Source organism: Mauremys mutica, chromosome 1 (assembly GCF_020497125.1).
Source record: "Mauremys mutica isolate MM-2020 ecotype Southern chromosome 1, ASM2049712v1, whole genome shotgun sequence".
In the NCBI taxonomy this organism is placed as follows: Eukaryota; Metazoa; Chordata; order Testudines; family Geoemydidae; genus Mauremys; species Mauremys mutica.
Genome location: NC_059072.1, coordinates 361,265,816 through 361,290,003, shown reverse-complemented (window position 1 = coordinate 361,290,003; position 24,188 = coordinate 361,265,816). Strand labels below are relative to the sequence as shown.

Sequence of the window (24,188 nt, the reverse complement as noted above, 5' to 3'; positions counted from 1 at the left end):
AGAGGGCACCACACACTGTCTCTTAAGATCACCAGTCTCTTCAAGATCTTAAGCTTCGTATGCCTTTGTCATGGGTTGGACCCGCTGGGATGTCACCTGGTGTGCTGAGATATCACTGAGTCAGCCTATTGTGCCAGCCTGGTCTTGCTGGACCAGACTCACTAGCCACACAGGCAAGGCCACGCCCAGCCGCACAGAGAGACAGAGATCCGCTCTGGGAAGGCTCAGCTTATGGTCCTTGCTATAGCACCCAGCTGTCCACCTCCCTTGGGATACACAGCCAAAATAATATGAAATTCGCCTCTTCCCTTGATATGGAGGAGGGTATTCACAAATTCTCACCCCACAGTTAGAAATCACATAAACTGGGTTATATTATATACCAGAAATAAGTTTATTGACTATAACAGTTGTATTTTAAATAAACAAAGCAGGCAAGCTAAGCTCAATATACTTAAGAAACAGGTTACAAAATGTAAATTCTCCCCCTAAATGTTCTTTTAGGGAGATTGCAAAGTTTTGGTGGTTCAGAGTTCCAGTTATATTCCTTTTCAGACTGGACCCCTTGCCTTCCCCTCAGGTGGCTCTTGCAGTCTTTCTTCTTGGGCAAACAGCCAAGAGGGGAGGAGTCAGGGCTTCCTCCCCACCCCTAAATTTACAAAGGTGGGAATCCTTTGTCTCCCAGGGAGGTGGTAGAATCTCCATCCTTAAAGGTTTTTAATGGCCCGGCATTGACTCTGCTGTGGGGGGGATCAAACAGCAGGATGTTTGAGCTGCCAAGAAGGCCACCTCCTTCCCAAAAGTTCTGCCCCCTCAGGAGTCTGTTTCCAGGCATACTGGCTCTGTACAGACTAGGGACTGGAGTCCTGAAGGGAACCTCTCACAACAAGCTCCTATGCACAGTGGGCTGAAGTGAAGAGTTAAGTCTATCTTGATTGTAGCAGAGAAACCTGTCACTTTTTGAGCCTCTCACAGAGCGGGGAGGGGAGAACTTGCACTGCATGTAAGATTGCTCAGAGCTCCAGTATGAAACTGGAGAAAAGACCGTTGAGAGTTTTTGGCTTAAGTTTAGAGGCAAGAGTAACCAGAGTGATGTCTTGCTGGGCGTCTGCTATAGATCACCAGACCAGGAGGATGAGGTAGACGAGGCTTTCTTCAGACAACTAACAGAAGTTTCCAGATCACAGGCCCTGGTTCTCATGAGAGGCTTCAATCACCCTGACATCTGCTGGAAGAGCAATACAGCAATGCACAGGCAATCCAGGACGTTTTTGGAGAGCCTTTTGGACAATTTCCTGGTGCAAGTGCTGGAGGAACCAACTAAATGTCTTCCTCCTCTTGACATGCTGCTCACAAACAGGGAGACCATCTACCCCTACTGTCCCCTCCATGTTCCTGTGCCTAACCCTCCTTTTCCCCACCCAGTACCCTTCATCGGCCAAGTCGGAAACCAGATCCGGGTTGGAGGGCCTGAGCCTCTCGGGGTGGGGATGGCCGCCAAGAGCAGCCTCCAACCCATGTCCCTGCCCCCCGGAAAGCCCCGTTCAGAGCTGATGGAGGGTCTCTGGTTCTCCACAGATGCCCGCATGGCTCTTACACTGACCCATCACTGGCTTCCGGCCTGGTCTAGGCGCAGGACCTCAGTGACTGAAGAGCTGCAGCTGGGCCATGGTAAGAGCCGCCAGGGGTTGGCAGCTTTGGGGAGCCGCAGACCCTGCATCTGCCCCAGGCAGGGAGTGTGTGGGGGTAGGGACATTGGCATGGGGCTTCTCTTCTTCCCCCCTTCCCCACAGATTCCCAGGGTCATGGGCTGCTTTTACCTGGCCTGGGCTCCAGCTTCTGGCCTGGCTGGGGGCGTAACCTCAGAGTGAAGAGGAAGGGCAGGGGTTCAGACCTGTGACAAAAGCAGATTGACCAATCCCGTCCACTCTCAAAGGTGAGAGGGTCATGGTCCCTTCTCCACACCTCCCTGTCCCACCATCTGGAGTTCCGGCAACAGTCTCCAGCCTGTGCGGCGGTCACACCGCAGATAAGATGCCTGCTCTGGCAGTGGTACACGCCCTCAGGCTCTAGGTGGCAGGACCCTTCTCCCCAGCATCTGCCCTCCCATCAGATTCATGTCCCCGCTTCTGAGTCCAGCCTTCAAAGCCTTCCTGCAGAGCATCATCTCCCTCTGATGGGGCCTCTGCATGTGGCCTCCTCACCTTGCTCTTCTCAGCTGCTCTTTGTTCTCGGCTGCCGTGTTACTTGTGCCATGGCTGGCATCCACTGTCCTGGATCTGGCCCCACAACTCCCTGCTCTAGTTTTGCTCTGGCTCCCATGCTGACCCAACTCCTGGCTCTTGTCTGCTACCACTCCCCACCTCTGCCTTCTTCCTCAGTGCTGCTGCTCAGCCTCGGGTCCAGCTGTGCCTTATGGGTTATTTTTCTGGACCCTCAGGTCTGGAGTTGCCAGATTTCTCCTGCATTCATAGCCCAATATCACTTAAAAACTAACCTGATAAGAGCCCAATCCACTTCTTTCAACAAAGGGTTTGTGTTTTTTTATTAATACATCGGTGTATACATAAGTAACAAATGAAAACTTTCATTAGATTCCTAGTACAGATTTAATATTTATTTTAAAATAAAAAACTACAAGGCATAGCAGGAGTTTGTCCACACTAGCTACAACACTATGAGATGATAATCAAAGTAAAAAGCCCCTTACTGGTACTTGTATCCTGGTTGAGGACTGATAAATGTTTCAAACATTACATTAGCCCAAAAGGAGACCACAATATATGTAGTACAAAAACAACAATAAAATGATTATGATATTTATTTCTAACAGCATTCAGTGTGCGTAGTCAATGTCCATAGTTTGTCTTGAAAAGAAATGATGGCTCTGTGTTTGCCTGGCCTCATATTCAGGACAATCAGGTTCAGCAGTTTTAGGTTGAGGTTGCCAAACACATGGATGCCACTGGGGACAAAGATTTTATTGAACTTGGCTTGTTCGCTCTTTCATTGCTGTCCCTACCTTTTAGTAACGCTGCAGTTGAAAGACTGTTTTCTCAGATGAACTTGACAAAAACATGTGTTTGACAACTTCAACCCCAAACTGCTCAACTTGGTTGTCCTGAGTATGAGGCCAGTGAATTGTAGGTAAAACTCTCCACTGCTGCTCCAAATACCCAAGGTGTTCACAAACCATAGCAAAAATGAGATATTAGCCATTCTAGCTTATGCAGGGCTGAGTGCAGTAGAAGGACTTAGGACTGCAAGCAATTCAGTCACCTAGATGTTTGGTGACAAGTATCAGAGGGGTAGCCGTGTTAGTCTGGTTCTGTAGAAGCAGCAAAGAATCCTGTGGCACCTTATAGACTAACAGACATTTTGCAGCGTGAGCTTTCGTGGGTGAATACCCACTTCTTCACTTGCATCCGAAGAAGTGGGTATTCACCCACGAAAGCTCATGCTGCAAAACGTCTGTTAGTTTATAAGGTGCCACAGGATTCTTTGCTGCTTCTAGATGTTTGGCGATAATCCCTGTTTCACCTTTTTCGCAAACTTCAACATGAAATTTTGACACCTACTCTTCATGTCTTTGAAAATGGGAACGGCTAGTGTGTATTTTGAAAGGTCCAGCTGAAAGCGAATCAAAAATTGGCTGCACAAAGTGGTAAGTAATGTGACTCAAAAACAATACCAAGTTTAACACATCAGTCCAGTTCAAAAACACAGTTTCACACCTCTCACCAACAAGTTCTAGAAGGATGTTCTCAATTCCCACACTATATTTTGCTCACTGGATCGCTTTATGTATGATTAAAAAATTCAGCATTGTAGCTTCTTTCTTTGTCTTTGTCTTTCTAAGAGTCCGGTTCATCAGTGTAGCTTCAGTTTGTCGAACTGATCAAGAACTCTGTTCAGAGAGGGACTAACGCAAACTCACCCTACATCAGAAAAGTGAATATCGCCTGGTAGTCACAGAAAGACTGATTGACGGTCTGAGTGTGTGAAAATGGGACTGGCGGGTGAAAATGAAAGTGGTCAGGTGATGGTGAGAGAGAGGGAACTCAGCAACGAAGAGAACAGTGCTTAGTGATGGAGAGATAAGATGTTAGGTGTGAGGAGCTTCTCAGACTCTGAACTTCCACAATGTTGAGCTCAGCCAAACTGGGACAGAGCACACTTGATTAATGAGGCGATATCCTTCCCCCCCCTTGTCACGCAGCTTTAAAGTCCGTGGCCCCTGGCAATAAACTTCTGCAGATGTATTTGCCCATTTTGTCACGAAGCTCTTTGGTTTTGGCCCCATAAATGATAGGGTTGAGCATGGGGGGGACAAGGAGATAGAAGGTAGCGAAGGTGACATGTACATGGGAAGCAATTCCTTAACGAAACCTCTGTGTCAGGTAGGAGAAGAGGCAGGGACTATATTGCTATATTGCTAGAAGAGGGCCTCATCCTCCCTGATTGAACTAACCTCATTATCTTTAGCCTGCTTCTTGCTTGCATATATATACCTGCCCCTGGAAATTTCCACTACATGCATCTGACGAAGTGGGTATTCACCCACGAAAGCTCATGCTCCAGTATGTCTGTTAGTCTATAAGGTGCCACAGGACTCTTTGCTGCTATTAAAATAGGAATATATAATAAAGTTTGAATATACATTAAAATAGGGAGTTTGTCTGGGTATCCACCTAGGGAGTTCCTCAGTCTCACTGAGGTGGGGAAGGTGTCCTCTCAGAAACTGAACCGCCCTGGGTCATTGCCCAGCGCAGGGGTTAGGCAGGCCTTTGATGATTCATTAGGATCTCTTGTGTCTCCTCAATGGGATCACACTCTTTCACAGTCCCTGAGTAAGGCGTGCATGTGGCCATCACAATGAGGCTGCTGCCCAGGGCTGGATGTGACTCAGGCCTGGTCTACACTACGCGTTTAAACCGGTTTAAGGAGTGTAAAACTGATTTAACGCCACACCCGTCCACACTAAGAGGCCCTTTATATCGATATAAAGGGCTCTTTAAACCGGTTTCTGTACTCCTCCCTAACGAGAGGAGTAGCGCTAGTATCGGAATTACCATATCGGATTAGGGTTAGTGTGGCCGCAGATCGACGGTATTGGCCTCCGGATGGTATCCCACAGTGCACCACTGACCGCTCTGGACAGCAATCTGAACTCGGATGCAGTGGCCAGGTAGACAGAAAAAGCCCCGCGAACTTTTGAATATTTCCTGTTTGCCCAGCGTGGAGCTCCGATCAGCACGGGTGGGGATGCAGTCCGAAATCAAAATAAAAAAAAGAGCTCCAGCATGGACCATGCGGATGTGATCGCAGTAAGGGCAGGCAAATCCGTTCTATCCGTTCTATCAGCGCTCCGTTACAGAAGACAAAATTCAAAATCATTTTTTAAAAATCTCCACACAGACGCCATAGCAGGGGCTCAGCGCGCTGCTGCGTGACAAGCGTAACGGAAAGCCAAAGAATCAAATGGACGCTCATGGAGTGGGGACTGGAGCGGGGACTGGAGGACTCAAGCAATCCCACAGTGCCTGCAGTCTCCGAAACGCATTTGCATTCTTGGCTGAGCTCCAAATGCTTCTAGGGTCAAACACAGTGTCCGCGGTGGGTCAGGGCATAGCTCGGCAATTTACGCCCCCCACCCCACCCCCAGAAGTGAAAGGGAAAACAATCCTCTCTTGACTCTTTTACATGTCACCCTATCTTTACTGAATGCTGCAGATAGACGAAATGCTGCAGCAGTCAACACCAACATCCTTGCTCCCCCCCCGCTGATGGTGCAATATGGCTGATATCCATCGTCATCATCAGCCTATTGGCACATGGGGCAGTGCAAAAGGACTGGTAACCATGCCGACTAGCATTCAGTGAGGTCAATCATGGGCGCCTGTGTAAAAAACTCCTGATATTTCCTGGTAGATGGTACAGAACGGCTGTTAACCGTCTTCATCATAGCAACAGGGGGCTGAGCTCCATCAGCCCCCTCCCTTCATGTGTAAAGAAAAGATTCAATTGTCCCTGGACTAGCAGCGGGATGCTGGGCTCCTCTCCTCCACACTGCTTAATGTCCTGTTTGGACTATCATAGCAGCTGGAGGCTGCCTTCCACTCATTTCTCACTAACAAGTCACTGTGTCTTATTCCTGCATTCTTTATTACTTCATCACACAAGTGGGGGGACACTGCTACGGTAGACCAGGAAGGCTGGGGGAAGAACGGAATCAACAGGTAGGGTTGTTGCAAGAGCACCCCCTGTGAATAGCATACAGCTCATAATTTCTGCTGGATCTGACACAGAGGAGCTCTGCTCTCTGGTTCTATGATACAGTGGTTCTCTAGTACATTTGCCCATATTCTAGGCAGGACTGATTCTATTTTTAGATACCAAAAAGGAGGGATTGACTCAGGGAGTCATTCCCAATTTTGGCTTTTGCGCCCCTGGCTGATCTCAGCCAGAGGCACTTATGACAGCAGCAAATGGTGCAGTGCAAAAGGACTGGTAACCATGATCATCTTATTACCAATTTATGGTATGGTAGATGGTACAGTATGGCTGGTAACCATCTCTGCTGTCATGCAAAAGCAAAAGCATGCTGCTGTGTAGCGCTGCTGAATCGCCTCTGTCAGCGGCATCTAGTACACATACGGTGACAGTCACAAAAGGCAAAACAGGCTCCATGATTGCCATGCTATGGCATCTGCCAGGGCAATCCAGGGAGAAAAGGTGCGAAATGCTTGTCTGCCGTTGCTTTCCCAGAGGAAGGAGTGACTGACGACATTTACCCAGAACCACCCGCGACAATGATTTTTGCCCCATCAGGCACTGGGATCTCAACTCGGAATTTCCAAGGGGCGGGGGAGGCTGCGGGAACTATGGGACAGCTACGGAATAGCTACCCACAGTGCAACGCTCCAGAAGTCGACGTGAGCCTCGGACCGTGGACGCACACCACCGATTTAATGTGTTTAGTGTGGCCGCGCGCACTCGATTTTATACAATCTGTTTTGCTAAACCGGTTTATGTAAAATTGGAATAATCCCGTAGTGTAGACGTACCCTCAGCTACTGAGGCCAGCTGGCTCAGCAGACACCTAGTCCCAGGGGTCCGTGTGGCCATGGCCACATTGATGTGGGTGCCTGATGCAGAGGGGATGGGATGCCACTGGTCACCGCCAACCCTGATTTTCCACCCCATTCTGGCTGGGTGCTGATGTGACCCAGGGGGGGGCGGGTGGAACAAAGCTTTTTTTTTAACAACACATTGGTATGTACATTGAATAGCAAATGAAAATTTTCATTAGATACCAAGTACAAATTAGATATTTATTATTGAAAAAAAAAGCTACAAGGCATAACAAGAGTTTGTCCACCTTATGAGATGAAAATCAAATTCAATCCCCCCTACTGGTATTTGTAGCCTGATTGAGGAATGGTAAATGTTTCAAACAGAAACACAGAGTGATGGTGATAAAATAACCCAAAAGGAAACCAAAATGTATGTAGAACAAAAACAATAGTAGAATTAATTTGGTAGTTATTTCTAATGGCATTCAATAATGGTAGTCAATCTCCATATGTTCTGTGGAATTAGTATGTTACTGTTAGCCTCAAAAATGCAACATTTCATCCACGCTGTCTTCGTTGGAAATAGAATACTTCTGGTGCTGGTCCTACATCAGCAGAGACCAGTGCAATTGTTTCCTTTGTTGGTGCAAACTGTTCACAAGAGAACTTGTGTCGTTGCATATATGGCCAAACATGAAGAATGTTTTCTAAAAGTTCCTCTTGCATCTTATTGTGCAGTTTTGTTTTTATTAAGTTCATCTGAGAAACAGTCTTTGAACTGCAGTGTTGCAAAAAGGTAGGGACAGCAACAAAAGAGCGAACAAGCCAAGTTCACTAAAATCTTTGTCCCCAGCGGCATCCATGTGTCTGACAACTTTAACCCAAAACTGCTCAACTTGGTTGTCCTGAGTATGAGGACAGTGAACCATAGGCAAAACTCTCTACTGCTACTCCAATTGTCCAAGGTGTTCACAATCCAATGGCAAATATGAGATATTCACCAATCTAGCTTGTGCCGGGCTGTGTGCAGCAGAAGGACTTAGTGCTGGAAGTGATTCAATCACCTGGATGTTTGGTGATAATCTCTGTTTCACAAACTCCAACATGAAATTTTGACACCTACTCTTGATATGTTCAACAATGGGAGGACTAGCTCAGTGGTTTGAGCATTGGCCTGCTAAACCTAGGGTTATGAATTCAATCCTTCAGGAGACCATTTAGGGGTCTGGGGGAAAAAATTGGTCCTGCTAGTGAAGGCAGGGGACTGGACTCAATGACCTTTCAAGGTCCCTTCCAGTTCTAGGAGATTGATATATCTCCAATTATTACCTATTTTTTAAAATGGGAATGGTTAGGGTGTGTTTTGAAAGGTCTAGCTGAAAGAAAGTCTAAAATTGGCCTTGCAAAGTGGTAAGTAACGTGAAACAAAGTTGATATCATAGTTTAACACATCAGTCTGGTTCTCAACAACACACAGTTTCACATCTCTAACCAACAACCTCTAGCCTCAATTCCTGCAGCAACTTTACTATCTTTGCACTTTCCAACTGAAACATTTGGTTTATTCTGCAGGGTTACAGAAGAATGAAAAGTAGAAACATCAGGTAAATTTTGTTCACTGGATCGCTGCTCAGCACTGTAGTTCCTTTCTTTGTCTTTAACTATGTAAAAGTGTAGCTTCAGTTTGTCAAACTGATTAAGAACCCTGTTCACACAGGAACTAATGGAAACCCACCTTCTGTCAGAAAAGTGCAGTATCTTCTGGTGGTCTGGTAGTCACAGAAAGGCCGAGTGATAGGGTGTTTGGGATTTAGGGGTGATGGGTGACACTGAAAGAGATCAGGTGATGGTCAGAGAGAGGGAACTCGGCATCAGAGAGAGCAGTGCTTCATGATGGAGTGATAAGATGATAGGTGTGAGAAGCTTCTCAAAATCTGAACGTCCACAATGCTGAGCTCAGTGAAAGTGGGACAGAGCACTCTTGATTACTGAGGAGATTTTCTTTCCCCCTCTTTTCACACAGCCTTAAAGTCAGTGGTCCTTGACTATCACCTTCTGCAGATTTATTTGCCCACTTTATCACGAAGCTCTTTGGTTTTGACTCCATAAATGATAGGGTTGAGCATGGGGGGGACAAGGAGATAGAAGTTAGCAAAGGTGACATGCACATGGGGAGCAATTCCCTGACCAAACCTCTGTGTCAGGTAGGAGAAGAGGGCGGGAGTATAAGACATCAGCATCACACAGATGTGGGATGTGCAGGTGTTGAGGGCTTTCTGGTTGGCTTTCCTGGAGGAGACTCTGAGGACGGCCCTGATGATCAGACTGTAGGACAGGGCAATGAGCGTCAGGTCAAACCCAATGACCACAAATGCTACCACCAAGCCGTACATCCTGTTGACTGTGAAGTCGCCACACGACATCTTTGCCACAGCCATGTGCTCGCAATATGTGTGAGGGATAATGCGGTTGGCACAGAATGGCAGCCTGCTCACGAGTAGGGGCATTGGCAGAATAAAGAAAACAGCTCGTGTCAAACCCACAAGCCCTAACTTAGCTATTCGTACGTTGGTGAGAATTGTGGCGTATCTCAGAGGGTTACATATGGCAACGTAGCGATCGAAGGCCATTGTCACGAGGACAGCTGACTGCATAACAGAAACTGCGTGAATAAAGAACATCTGGGTGAGGCAGCCACCCATGGTAATGCCTTTCAAATTGAACCATAATATACACAGTGCCTTCGGCACGACGGAGGTAGACATGCTGATGTCTGTGAGCGCCAGCATGCAGAGCAGCAGGTACATCGGCTTGTGCAGGGTCTGCTCTTTGCCTACAACAAACAGAAGCATGAAATTTCCAAACAAGCTGATAATGTAGAACATAGAGAAAGGGATGGAAATCCAGAGATGGGCCGCTTCCAGGCCAGGGATGCCCATTAGGATAAATGGTGAAGGGTCAAAGGTGGTGAGGTTGAAAGCTGCCATGAGGTAGTTGATGCTTCGATCGGGCTCAGAAATGTTCAAGGTGCCTGTGAAGGGAGAGAAGCAAAGCAAGGGGGTTTACACAGATTATAAGAAATAGCAATTTTATAGCTACTGACAATCTAGAAAGGGGGGGTGAGCAGTGAGGTGGGAACATTTACAGAAGGCACCAGATTATTTAGGTCGTATTCCAGTACAGAGAAGCCCTCAGAAGGAGCTAACCAAGCCAGGTGAATGGGTGGCACGATGGCATATAAACTTGGATGTTAATAACTGGAGTGAATTGGAGGGGAAAATGTGTATTCCTCAAACATCTTATGAGGTTCTAATTTAACTATATGAACGGGGATCTGGTCATCAGTGTACACAGCTTTGGGAAGTCCTACATACAGTGCAAACACCGAGGACACAAAGAAAATATTGGGATCCAAGAGGAGTGGGATGAGGAATGATACAGAAAATACAATGCCACGAGATCAGTCAGTCAATGATCTGGACTCTGGACTCTTCTGGACTCCTCTGTGCAGTACTGGGCACCCTTCTCACACAGGGTACTGCAGAGCGAGACGGGCTCACGGAAGGGCAACGAGAATGATCAATTGCCTGGGGAAACTCTCATATAGAGAGAAATTGATGAGACTGGGATTGTTACTTTACTAAGGAGATGAATAAGAGGGGACATGAGAAAATTTTATAAATTACTGACTGATAGAGAGGTTTCAGAGGGCTAACTGGTAAAGCATAGATCGAGAATGCGTTTTGCCTGTCCGATAACACAAGATCAAGAGAACATTCAATTAAACTGAAAAGTGGCAAATTCAAAACAGATAAAAAAAGAATTCTTTCCTCACTTGATGCCTAATTAAACTGCGGAACTCAGTGCCACATAAGGTAGCTGAGACCATGAGCTAAGCAAGAATCAGGAAATGTTTGGATATTTATATGGATAGTGAGACTAACTAGTTACCATAGTTACAGCTAAATAAATATTTTGGAAAGCCCATAGGACAGTATTTCCCAAACTTGGGATCGCCGCTTGTGTAGGGAAAGCCCCTGGCGGGCCAGGCCAGTTTGTTTACCTGCCACATCGGCGGGTCCGGCCGATCACGGCTCCCAGTGGCCGCAGTTCCCTGCTCCAGGCCAATGGGCACTGCTGGAAGCGGCATGGGCTGAGGGTTGTACTGGCTGCTGCTTCCTGCAGCTCCCATTGGCCTGGAGCAACGATCTGCAGCCAGTGGGAGACGCGATCGGCCGGACCTGCGGACTGGGCAAGGAAACAAACCGGCCCGGCCCACCAGGGGCTTTCCCTACAAAGGGGTGTCCCAGGTTTGGGAAACACTGCCATACGCCAATGTGTTTCAGGGCACAAGCCAGTCTCTAGCTGTTAGACATTATGGGGATACTCTCATTCTGGTCAGCTCATCCCCTCATCTACCCACTGCTGGGTTTCTTACACCTTTTTTGCAGCACCGGGAGCTGTCACTGTCAGAGAGAGGACACTGAATGAGATGGACCATAGGTCTGATCCACGATGCAATTCCTATGTTGGAAAGGAGCCAAGTTTCCCTCATGGAAACAGACATTATCCTGCTGTGCTATGACTTTGTGCTCATCAGAAGTGACATGAAGAGCACAAGGGTTTTGCTATTTAAGGTTACAGGCCTGCACCTCTGTTACTTCCTCTTTTTCTTTTGATGAGACACTTTCTTGCAGGCATCCAGCTTTGCTGAGAGATAACAATGCTGGTCTCAAATATTGGGAAGCGCAATGACTCTGAACAAGATTTGGAGGTGTGAAGCGATAATTAGCTAACCAATGAGACTCTCACTTTTACCATTTGGCCAATATAGCTTATGCAATCCTGGGATGATAACTGGGGGAATCTCAAGAAGAAGCAGAGAGGTTATTTTACCTTTGTATTTGGTGCTAGTGAGCCTGCTACTGGAATCCTGTATATTCAAGAAGGGTGGAGAGATGAGCCACCAGAATAAGTAAAGAATTTAAACCTGTCTTATAGTATTAAGGGGAGACTTGGTCACAGTCTTTAAGTACCTACATGGGGAACAAATATTTAATGTGAGCTCTTCAGTCTAGCAAAGGAGGGTCTAACACAATCCAATGGCTGGAAGTTGAAGTTAGACACATTCTGACTGGAAATAAGGGAACACTTATCAAATGCTGAGAGTAATTAACCAATGGAATAATTTTTAAATCAAGATTGGATGTCTCTCTCCAACAATGGGTCTCAGCATTTCTAGACTACTGTATCCCTTTCAGGAATCTGATTTGTTTTGCATACTCCAAGTTTCACCTCACTTAAAAAGTACTCGCTTACAAAATCAGACATAAAAAATACTCAAGTGATACAGCACGCTAGTACTGAAAAATTGCTGACTTTCTAATTTTTACCATGTACTTTTAAAGTAAATAAATTGGAATACAAATATTTTACTTACATTTTGGTGTATAGTATATAAAGCAGTATAAACAAGTCTGTAGGAAATTTTTATTTGTACTGACTTCACTACTACTTTTCATTCAGCCTGTTGTAAAATTAGGCAACTATCTAGAGAAGTTGACATACCCCCCAGAAAGCATTTCTGCAAGCCTAGGGGTACCTGTACCCTTGGAGAGAACTGCTGCTCTAAAAGACCTTCTCTAGTTCAAACACAAATTATTTCCAGGCAGGCCCCTGGCCTGTGCTATGCGGGAGGTCAGACTACCTGATCACAATGGCGTTGGTGCTGGAATCTACAAACATGTCCTCAGGAGGCAGCTGGAGGCATTTTGCCTGCACGCTCAAGCCTGAGCTTACTGAAGTCTTCTTTTCTATTCATGACCATGGTAAATTTTGCCCTATGTGGAGAAATTCTCATGTGATCGAGGCGCCTTGGAAACATGACACTAGGTGTGTATTTCACAAGGCTTAGGGATCCTGTGACACACTTCATGGATGAATATTTTAGGTAAGAAAAAGTATAACCTGAGCCCATAAAATCTCTGTACTGAGAAATGAATGTACAAGCATCACCATGAACAGATAACAGAGCTGGCTTAGAAATGGTCCCAGAGCATCCTGGGTTTAGCATCTAGGTCCCAGTGGCCCATTGTTTCAGACATCTGCCAGTGGCTCCTGCACATGGCAGCTGTATTTATCTCGGCCCTCACATGTCCCAGAGTTTCCATCTCTCATGATATAATGTGAAAACTTCTCGGCTTGCGAGTTGTTCCTGTGTAGCAGTCCCTCAAGCTTCATGCCACGTCTGTAAGTGCAACACAGGTGCCCTGGTATTTGCCACTCGTTTGTGAGCATCTCACTGGTGAGACACTGTCATTGATTACCCCCCAGCCAAGGGAGCAGGTGTGATGGGAGGCACCTCACCCCCTGCAGAGGAAGAGTTGTGGTGGGCATAGAGCAGCTCGGAGGTTGTGGGAGCCAGGGATGATGGGGAGCATGAAGCAGACATCAGCGCCCAGCATGCTGTTGGAATCAGGGCACACTGGGATTGGGAAGGAGAGTAGGGACAGGGGGTCAGAGTATTGTCGAAGAAAAACTCAGTTCTCGCTTTTTGTTTGGGTGCAGCAAAATCAAATACTTTATTCTTACTCTAGTAATTACAAGAGGGAGGGAGTGTCCTAGGAAACAGGGTTGCCCCTTGTCCCGGACAGGTCTCTCTCAGTTAGTAAACAATCACAGCAAGCATTTATACCTTTGTTACAGACAATAGCTAGCAATCCTGGAGACAGTAAAAAGAAACATTTGCATTTGTTTATACATAAGCCTCTTTGCTATCTTATTTGTCTCACTACTAGAAAAAAGCAAGACTGCATATTGCAAGGTCGTAATGACTTTTCACACAGTTCACTCTGTTCCACATTATCTTGCTTCTACAAATCTCACATCATTAGGGTCACAGCTAGCCTAACTCATGCTAACTTAACTAACATACATTTAAGATCCCTTCAAATCCTTATTAAATATTTCCTGGCCTCCACACTCCCCCCTTTTGTACTTCTAGTACAACAAATATTTCAAATCTCAATTTGCATTAAACCATGGATTTCGAACCTCTGGTAACAATGAAAGCAAATTCTGAAACCGATCAGGCACTACTCTAGTCTAATTAAAATATACCTGAAATCTAAGAGCTACTTGCAACATTCTATCTGCAGGCCAGTAAATGATATGATTGCCTGCAGCAGTGGTAAGATTAATATGTATATCTTGTAATGTGGTGGCATTAACGTACACACAGCTATCATTAGCCTGAAAAAGTGGGTGTCCTGTCAGGGTAGTTCCTTGACCTCTACCCTCCCAGCAAATATTGTCATAAACAGTGACAACTTCCCCTGGCTTCAGTTTCCGTATACACTGAAGCTGTGGTGGTTCTAACGGCCAAAATGTCCATAGAGTCCCTAATCCCATCCAAATATCAGCTGTAATCCCAGGAGCACTAACTAAAAATCGATTAGGAGAATCAGGTGGTCTCACTTCCCAGATATCTCGGTGAATCACCCAATCCCACATGCATCCTCCCCATGGACCTGGTAGGATTCGGTATGTGGGAGCCCACACCCCCTTAACCGGTCCATATGCTTGGAAGGAGCACTGTGAACATCCACACTTCCATCCAGAAAGTCTCCAAGTATGTCTCCATGGCCACAGATTAGATGGTACTCCTGACGTGTCTGTAAGGGCAGTGGGCCAAGCTTGGTGCACTAGATCATTCCGAATGGCCATTAGCTGGTCATTCAGGAAATCCTGAATTTCTTCTGTTCTATGCAAGCTGTACAGTGATTGGCAACTGTCACCAATTCTGAAAGGGGTTTAGTTTGCCAGCCAATACAAATAGTTCTTAATGGTTGCTGAACTTTTGGTAAGAGTCCCTGAACAAAAGCAGCTCCTACCGCTTCTCTGGCATTTTCAGCTGGATTAGTAATTCCCGAATGCTGTTCAAAGACCTTTGACAGTCTATCTAGATAATCAGCAGGGGATTCCCCTTTGTTCTGCTTACAGTTAGCAATTTTGGTCCAATCTGTTTTCTTAGGACAAACTTCTGCAATAGAGGTTAAGAGACGATTCCTAGCCTCTGTCAAAGCATCCCCAATACCAGGGTCGGCATCTGGCCAAGCTGCCTGTCTGATAAGCCGCTGCTGAACTTCAGCTGGCAGTACAGCTCGTAAAAGTTGATTAATATCTGCCCAAGATGGATTATAGCACTGAATCACTGTTTGGAGCTCTTCTCTAAACTTTACTGGCTCCTCCCTGATTTTAGGAAATTCTTTCACCAAGTTTCTAAGATCTCCAGGTGTCCAAGGGGAATGTACCTTAACTAACCCCCCTTCAGCTCCAGCTCCAGGCAAGTCTCTTAAAGGAGCCTGGAGTGCCTGTGTCGTGCTTCTAAGAAAGTAGCTGGCATTATTATCAGTAGAAGCAGGGTTAATTGGGCTACTGGAATCATTCCGTAGTGAAGAAGAGAATTCTTCCGAAGGAGAATGAACAACTTGTGCAGTTGCTATCTGCGGCGGCGATATTACCACTGCCTGCATATTCCGAGAAGGGGGAGCAGTGGGAGGAACTGGCTGCGGCTGTGGAATGCTGCTAAAAAAATCCACTATGTCCTCAGCAGTCTCCTCCTCACTTTCAGCCTTAACTAATTGGGGATAAAGAGAAGCAGAGGGCTTCGCTCGAGCAGTGAGACATTTGGATGTCTTACATTTAAGTTTTAAATCCTGTACTTCAGTTTTTAATTTGTCCTGGGAGTCCTTGAGACTCCGCACCCGAGACTCATGGAGTCTCTTTGTAGCTTCCTCCCACCAATACATAAACTGCTCCCACTGCGCCGCAGAGGCGTGTGAAGTAAGGGTTCCCCTGAGGTATGTAAGTTTATCTAACTCAAAGGTACCTTCTAATGGGCATTGTTTAAATGAATTTTCACGCGTGTACAGATTCCAATCATTTAAATACCTGCAGGTTTTAGGACCATAATGTACGTACATGTAATATGCTGGGGTACCCTTAGGGGGTAAGGTGGAAAGTTTAGACTGTCCCTCCCCCATGTTCCAATCACACAAACTGAGGGGGTGCCCTGTCCGCGCTAGCAGATCAGAATCTAAGGATCTCTCCCTACAGGGTACTCACACAGGAGAGACTCACAAGGAAGACTATGACTCCCCTACACCTCCCTTCAGCAAAGAGCGTCGGCTAGTCTCTGGGAGACGGCGCCGCTTACTCTAATTGCATCCAGTGAGACGATCAGATTGTCAGTAGCCCACACAGAAGGGAAAGGGGAGGGAAGATGGGTTCACACACTCCTAGACCCAGGCAGCTTCCTCGCCGGACTATGCCAGGCTGAGTCAGCCCACCGTGGGTCGGATCTCCTAAAGATCCACTAGTTACCGGGCTTGCGTTAGAGCAGTCCTGATCATTAGCTTCCACTTCACAGGGTACTCTGGGCGTCTTCCGATAACGATCACTCACACTGGTGTACACACACACACACACACCAAGGCCTCTTTTTCTCTTTTTAACCTTTTTTTATCTCTTTTTAATTTTTTTTTTTTAACCACGATGCATCTTTACCTGGTCCAGACCAATACCATGAGGCGGTATGACAACCCCTCTTGAGGCGGTAAAAACCCCTCAGCACCGGTGCATTCTAATGCATTTACCTATGCATTACCTTATGCATTTACCTATGCATTTACCTGTTGGCCAACTCAGCAGTTCCCAGTACTGCTATAAACTAACCTTATTGGGGCCTCTCCCCAATACCACTCTGCATTTGATCCTGCTGCACAGTCAATAAGTTCAGATGGCGTGAGCCCAACAGAGACAGACGTCCCCACAGACAGTCCTCCTCCGACACCCCAATAGAGATTTCAAAAGGTCTCTTACCTCTATTGTGGCGCCATGGGGTTCGAAGGGGAACGATCCATAGTAGCCGTCTGTGTGTCCGTGGGCGTTGCCATCCCGGACGAGCCCCCAAATTGTCGAAGAAAAACTCAGTTCTCGCTTTTTGTTTGGGTGCAGCAAAATCAAATACTTTATTCTTACTCTAGTAATTACAAGAGGGAGGGAGTGTCTTAGGAAACAGGGTTGCCCCTTGTCCCGGACAGGTCTCTCTCAATTAGTAAACAATCACAGCAAGCATTTATACCTTTGTTACAGACAATAGCTAGCAATCTTGGAGACAGTAAAAAGAAACATTTGCATTTGTTTATACATAAGCCTCTTTGCTATCTTATTTGTCTCACTACTAGAAAAAAGCAAGACTGCATATTGCAAGGTCGTAATGACTTTTCACACAGTTCACTCTGTTCCACATTATCTTGCTTCTACAAATCTCACATCATTAGGGTCACAGCTAGCCTAACTCATGCTAACTTAACTAACATACATTTAAGATCCCTTCAAATCCTTATTAAATATTTCCTGGCCTCCACAGTATAATGGGAGATTGAACCATCTGAGAAGCAAAGATCAATGGTTCTTTTCACTGGTGAGATGCCTGAAGTTACGTAACAACAACAACAATTGGAAACAAAACTGCGTAAAGGTTGTGACACCCAGGCTGCAGCTCTGTGGCTTGTGAGGGAAGAGAGACCCTGAGACCCACCCACACACATTCAAGGCCAGGAAAGGTCCCGGTGCTGGCCTTGGACCAACAATCACAAAGGAAAATTCAGTTTCAACAGCGCTGGCTGCCTGACCATGTGAATGTCGCTCCCTGCTCCCACAGCACCCAGCGTTTGCTCACCTGTCTGTGTACTCCCTGCTCCCAGGCCGCACGTGAACCAGTGCCTTGCACATACACTCCCCATCCCCACCGGAAGCAGTACTGTCCCCCTGGCCATGTAACCCCTGCCTGCCCCACAGCCCACCCCACTCCCACAACCCCCAGCGTTTGCTCACCCGGACATGAACACCCTCTGCCTACCCCACAACCCAATTACTTCCCGCCTGTCTGAGTACAGCCTGCTCCCATCCCCCGTTTGCTTGCCTATCTGTGTACAGCCCCTGCTTGCCCCACAGCCCCCAGGGCTCCCCACCTGCCCTTGTACACCCCCTGCCTGTCCCACAACACTGAATGTTCCCTGCCTGTCCATTTATGTCCCCCATCCTCACAACTCACACTACTGCCACACAGTGATACCACTCACCCAGGACAGAAACCAGGCGCCAGACCCCACAGCGACAGCTCACAGAAATACGTCATCAGGCTGGGTTAAACTCACCATCTGCCTGCACGGGCCAGAGGGGGAGATCTGTCTGAACTGCCTCTCCAGGGGTGAAGGGATCCCCAACAGCAGGGGCCCAGCCTGTGCAGGGAAGGAGAGAGGGACAGACCCTGCGGGAGGGAGAGAGGACGTGGAGACTAAAAAGAACCAGCACGTATAACTCTTCCTCAAAAGACCCAAAGCTTTATTGTATTGCAGCCTGTTAGAAACCCAGACACCCCTTCCTGAGGCTGCTTTTCCATCTTGGCAATTGCTGACATTACCAGGAGGCTGTAGAGGGGGTGCTCACAGCAGGAGGGATGGTCCATATGGGGGATGGTGTCAGAGACAATCTGCTACAGTGTGGTGCACAATCCATTATTGTCTGAGACACCCCTCTGCCCCAGGAGGCCTCAATACACCTTGCTGGTCTGTGCATTAGGCAGGATGTCGGTTCCCTATTTCGACTGTTTTCAGGACCCCACTCCACTGTGATCTAGATACAGCACATCCCCCGCACATCCTCCCCACCGCCACCACACACTGTGCGTTCTGGGGCCTCCGCCTGGTTTCCTTAAGCCAGAAACTTGCTTTTATTTTCATGATTCTCATCCTATTCAGAACCGAAGATGCTGGGGCACAGAAAGAGAAGACCCCTCTCCCTACACACAAAATCGTTATCCTGATTGTTCTGAACCTGTAAGTCTGTGAGCGTGAGGTTTCAGCGAGACTCTTGTCAGTTGTTATTTTGGGTCCAAATGAACTCACCCATCCTTAAAGGCCACAGGAGGACTCCAGTTGAAATCACTGGCGGCTTGTGGCCGGAGTAAATCAGGCCATTTATTTAGGTCCCTACATATGGATTTAGAGTGGCTGTGTTGGGAGAGTGCCATAGATCTCAGTGGGTCCTGCTACAGAGGCATTATTTTGTTGTGCTCAGAAAGAGTCCCAAGGAAACTCCCAGTTTATGTGGCGTTCTGGGACCAAGCATGAAAGATGGGGATTCCAAACACATGGGCTTTGAATTTGTTCTCAGGGAGGCCAGTTTCATTCTGGAGTGACCCTCTATAGGCAGAATGTGAGAACAGAATCTGGCCAGTGTGTGACCCATTCTTGTGGGGAACCGTCTGGTAACAGATATCTGCTGCAGAGGTTCTGGCTTCACTTCTCCAGAGGCCAGCGAAGTTGATGAATTGGAAAACATGAGCAAACCAGAGGAAAAACCACACACACCAAAAAGAGAAAAAAAAATTTAAAAAGCTACTGAGACAGCTAGAATGACACAGTAAAAGACAAGGAACTGATTATAAAAATAAATATTTGTCTAAACTATGTCCAATACATTTGTAGTTCCAATTTTACCAAGTGAATCCCTTGGTGTTTCTGACAATACTTAAACAGTTCAAGTCACCGTGCTGCTGAATTCCTGCCCAGATTGTTCTTGAGTTGAACCCTGGAACCTTTCCCTGAGCCCTCAGCACTCACTTTAATGCAGAAACAGACAACTCACCAAAATCATGCTTAGCGGAGAGAAGAAATCTCCTCACAGCGACAGGAAGGAAGAGCCTTAAGAATGAAGGTATGAATCTCACATGTCTGACGCTCGCCATGCTGGGCAGCGATTTTTATGTTTCCCCTGTACAGTCCCTGCAGAGTCTCTGATTGGCCAGGACTCCCAGACAATTATCTTGGCTCCGTGAGCAGTAGGATGAGCAGAAAATAGACCCTGGAGAACTTCACCTTGAGAGCCTCCACTGGGAGTAAAGAAATGGTTTGCCGATATCAGGGGCTCAAGATTGTCAGGGCAAACTGAGTCTTACAGTCTGTTGTCCAGCCTAGCAATTGACAAGGTTGTTTTTTTTTTCCCCCTGTGTGTAATCTACAGCCATCTGCACTGTGTGTGGGAATGCTGCCACAAGATATGGGACCAAAAGCCTTTTCAATTGATCCTAGAAGCATACAGCTGCATACTGCCCATGCAATTGTAATATACAGTGCATTATTCGCTGAAAAGTCAGCGCCACTCTGTGAAGGCAAAATGAAGCGATCTTTAATAGATGCTAGTTGTAGTACATGGAAAAGGCTCTCTTCTCCCAGGATTCTGGTATCGAAGCTATCTGACAATATCTGTTTGTGAGGGTTAAAGTGGATGTATATCTGGAAGCTCAAACTCTTCTAATATTTCATCTCCTCTCTGCATTGGGTAATCATCAAATTTCAATAGTCTGTTGATCTTTCAGAAATCGATGCAGAAACGGGGTTATGCTATCCTGTGTGAGAACTAGTACAATGGGCCTTCTCCACTCACTGCGGTGTTTTACCATGCCGGGGCGGGAACATGGGTAAAGGAATCAACCAATTGCTATATATTGATCTTTTGTTCTGGATACAGTCTCTTCCCCATGCTTGTATCAAAGGTGCCTGTTGGGCTCTGAAAGGTATGAGTGTGATGAGTTATCAGCCCAGGAGTTCAGTCTGGGAGCCATGGGAACTGCTGCACCCCTCTAACCACCCAGCCGGGCTGGCCCTTTTCCACACTACTTTGCTGGTGATTCAGCCTCTCCAGGCCCTGTTATCACCCAAAATGACAGCAGATGGCGCCACACACCCAAACTGAACTACCTGAGGGCTTACTTAAGCCACCAAATTTCAATCAGCAGACACCTGTGTTAGAGGGTTTTCTCTTCACTCTCTCCCTTTCTCTGACTGAATCTACCAAGGAAAACGCAAGTCGTCGTCGCTGAGGGTGGGCGCGGCTGTAATAATCAAGTGTGTGGCACTTGATGGACTGTTGTGCAGGTGGCAGCTTACAGGGAACATTGACTCCATCCTGGGGGCCATGATCCTGCTTAGCAGCCCTTCGTGATACGGTTTGTGCCCGTGCGTTTGATTGCAGAACACTGTGCGTGGATTGCTCTCTCAGCAGGGGCGGCTCTACAAATTTGGCCGCCCCAAGCAGTCATGCCCGGGAGGCGCCCCCGAGCCGCGGGAGCAGCGGACCTCCCGCGGGCATGACTGCGGAGGTTCCGCTGGTCGCGCGGCTCGGCTGGACCTCCCGCAGCTGCGGGCGGTTCGCTGGTCCGGCGGCTCCTGTTGAGGGAGGTCCAGCCGAGCCGCGGGCCGAGCGTCCCCTCCGCAGTCATGCCTGCGGCAGGTCCGCTGCTCCCGGGGCTCCGGTGGACCTCCCGCAGGCATGACTGCAGCAGGTCCACCAGCCCAGCCTGCCGCCCCCCGATTAATCAGAGCTTGCCCCGTTGGGCTCTGGAGCCGGCCCTGTCTCTCAGACACAAATCCCTGAAGTCTTTAAATGTACATGCTGTGAAACTGTTAGTAGCAACATTTCCAGGCCTTGTCACACGTCAGTCTGCTCCATGGCATCAGTCTGCTTGGTGGCTTCATATTTTTGGAGGGAAACTCCTTGTTCAGTGTCATCTTCCTGGATCGATTGATAGCTGTTTTGGCCAGTGCCAGGGAAAGTCTGATGAGGTCTTGTGACTTCATGGTGTTACCCTGCAGGTTAGGGTGGGGTTCTGTACCGAGGGGCTTTGGTTAAGAGACTAGGAGACCCTCTCCATAAAACACACCTTGTTTACTGAGTGATACTGTAGCATACATACACAATAGTAAAAATGTGCTCTGTGTGGGTTACCGTAATCCTAACTCTGTTCTTGCTACCAGGGCCTTCCAGATCACAATGCTGGGGGTCCCTTGTTTGCTGTCCCCTCTGTCCTGCCCTCTATGCTCCGAGGCAAACAGCCTCCTGCTCATGTACAAACTTCAAAATAAACCCATCTGTAGACAAACTTTTCCCATTTTCCCACCAACAAACAATGGTAACCACCAACTAATCATAGCCATTGTCTATGAACTCTGTGCACGGCAGGGCTGCACTGTCTCACCAGCTATGATCTCTGCCCATGGTACAGCAGCAGAGTTATCTTACTCTACAATGGGGTCACAGCTGTAGGAGAAGCACTGTTGTCCAGAACATTGTCCAGAACGTCTAAGACTGACACCAGCTAGGATCGACATCTGGTGGGGGCTGTCCGCTGCCAGGTCAGGGAGATGAGGGTGTGGCAGTAAGGCCTGGAAGAGGAGGTCTCCACTATTGGCAGCTTCCAAGTCCAGGTAGAAGATCAGCAGCTCTGAGATCTGTTCTAGCGAGGGGGGTTTAACCGCATTCACTTCACACACCTGGTCTGAGAGACCCAGGTGTCCCAGCCACACGGCCTTCAGTGACACAATCAGACCAAATGCAGCTCACCTAGGTCCCTTCACCACCAAGTGCAGGACTCACAGTTACTTCTCACACTCCCCTGGGACACTCCCATGTGGATTCTCTGATGTCTAGACCAGGGGCACCATTTTGTACGGGAGTTGTGCTCCCAGGCGGAGTTCTTAATTCCACAACCTTAGTGTGGAATGTGAATTCTGCACAGAGGTGCTTCTCCCAGCTTGTGTCCCCGGAGCAGGGAGCCAGTGTTTTGTTTTCAAAGAGAGGCAGGGTTATTAAGGTAAGAAAGGGCTGGGAATTTAATTAACAATCTGGAAGTCCTTAGGTGAGCCTGTAAAACAGTAATCACTCTGCAGGAGGTGGAGGATGTTGGTGAGAGAATGCTGTGAAATCCGAAGAAGAAACAGAGCCAAGGCCTCTGAGCCAAGGTTACATTTAAAAAGAGGGAGACATGAGGGAAATAGGTGAAAAGAAGGGGCCAAAGCCCGGTATAGAAAAGTTCCCCTGTACCTGTGGTACTTATTTGGCCCTCTAACCATAGCATCTGAACACCTCACAATGTCTAACCTCACGATGTCTAACCTAGTTCCCCTCACAGCCCCTCGGTGAGTTAGATCAGTGCTGTTTTCCCATTGTACAGGTGAGGCACTGAGGCACAGAGAGATTAGCAGCCAGATTTTCAAAAGCATTTAGGCACTTAGTGGGGTTTTCAAAAGCGCCTAGTGGGGTTGAGTGCTTTGTAAATCCCACTAGATGCCCAACTACATCTTTGGGTGCCTAAAAACCCTTCTGTGGCTAAGGCAATGGCCTGAGGTCATAGAAGAAGTCCATGCAGGACACCAAACTCAGGGCTAGCTCCCTATCCATTGGACTAGCCTATCTCTCTTCTGCATGCTCCAAAAAGAGGACTCTGACAGATGGGGGCAAAACCAAGAAGGCCAGTTCTCTGAGGGTAGGTCTATACTTACCCGCCGGGTTGACGCGGAGAGTTCGACTTCTCGGAGTTCGAACTATCGCGTCTAATCTAGATGCGATAGTTCGAACTCCGGACGCGCTCCCGTCGACTCCGGAACTCCACCACTGCAAAAGGCGGTGGCGGGGTCGACGGGGGAGCCGCGAACTTCGATCCCGCGGCGTCTGGACGGGTGAGTAGTTCGAACTAAGGTAGTTCGAGTTCAGCTATGCTATTCGTGTAGCTGAACTTGCGTACCTTAGTTCGACACCCCCCCCCTTAGTGTAGACCAGGCCTGAGACTCCAGCAAGCGATCCCATGCAATTGGGAAGGATGTCATGGTTGGCAGCAGAAAAAGCAGCAGAAAAATAAGGAAAGATGAAGAAAGAGAGAAAAGGAGAGTCAGATGAGAGGAAATCTCTTAACACCCCCAACAGATGGCAGGTTCTGCCGCAGGCTGGGTTGTAGAGAAATGGCTGCTGTGAAGTTTTAGATTTTAACTGAAAACCATTTTATTTTATTGTTTTTTGTTTTGAATTCATGAAAAGGAAGGAATGAGAAAGTGTTGTATGAGTATCAGATGTGTTTATGCCTCAAATTATATGCAGGCCAATTCCATAATAAAGAACAGAAATTGCACCCACAGAGTCCATAAAATTGATTATTGTCTTTATTTATATTATTCACTGTGTGCCATCTGCATGGTCAGCGCTATTCAGAAT

At 47.4% G+C, this 24,188-nt stretch overlaps 1 protein-coding gene across 1 annotated transcript; it reads right to left on the bottom strand.

Moving 5' to 3' along the window:
• Positions 1-9,139: 9,139 nt before the first annotated feature.
• On the bottom strand, positions 9,140-10,063 carry LOC123361899 (putative olfactory receptor 52P1). Its single transcript, XM_045002097.1, has one exon. It carries the CDS (start codon positions 10,061-10,063, stop codon positions 9,140-9,142), a length of 924 nt encoding a protein of 307 aa, XP_044858032.1.
• Positions 10,064-24,188: the final 14,125 nt, after the last annotated feature.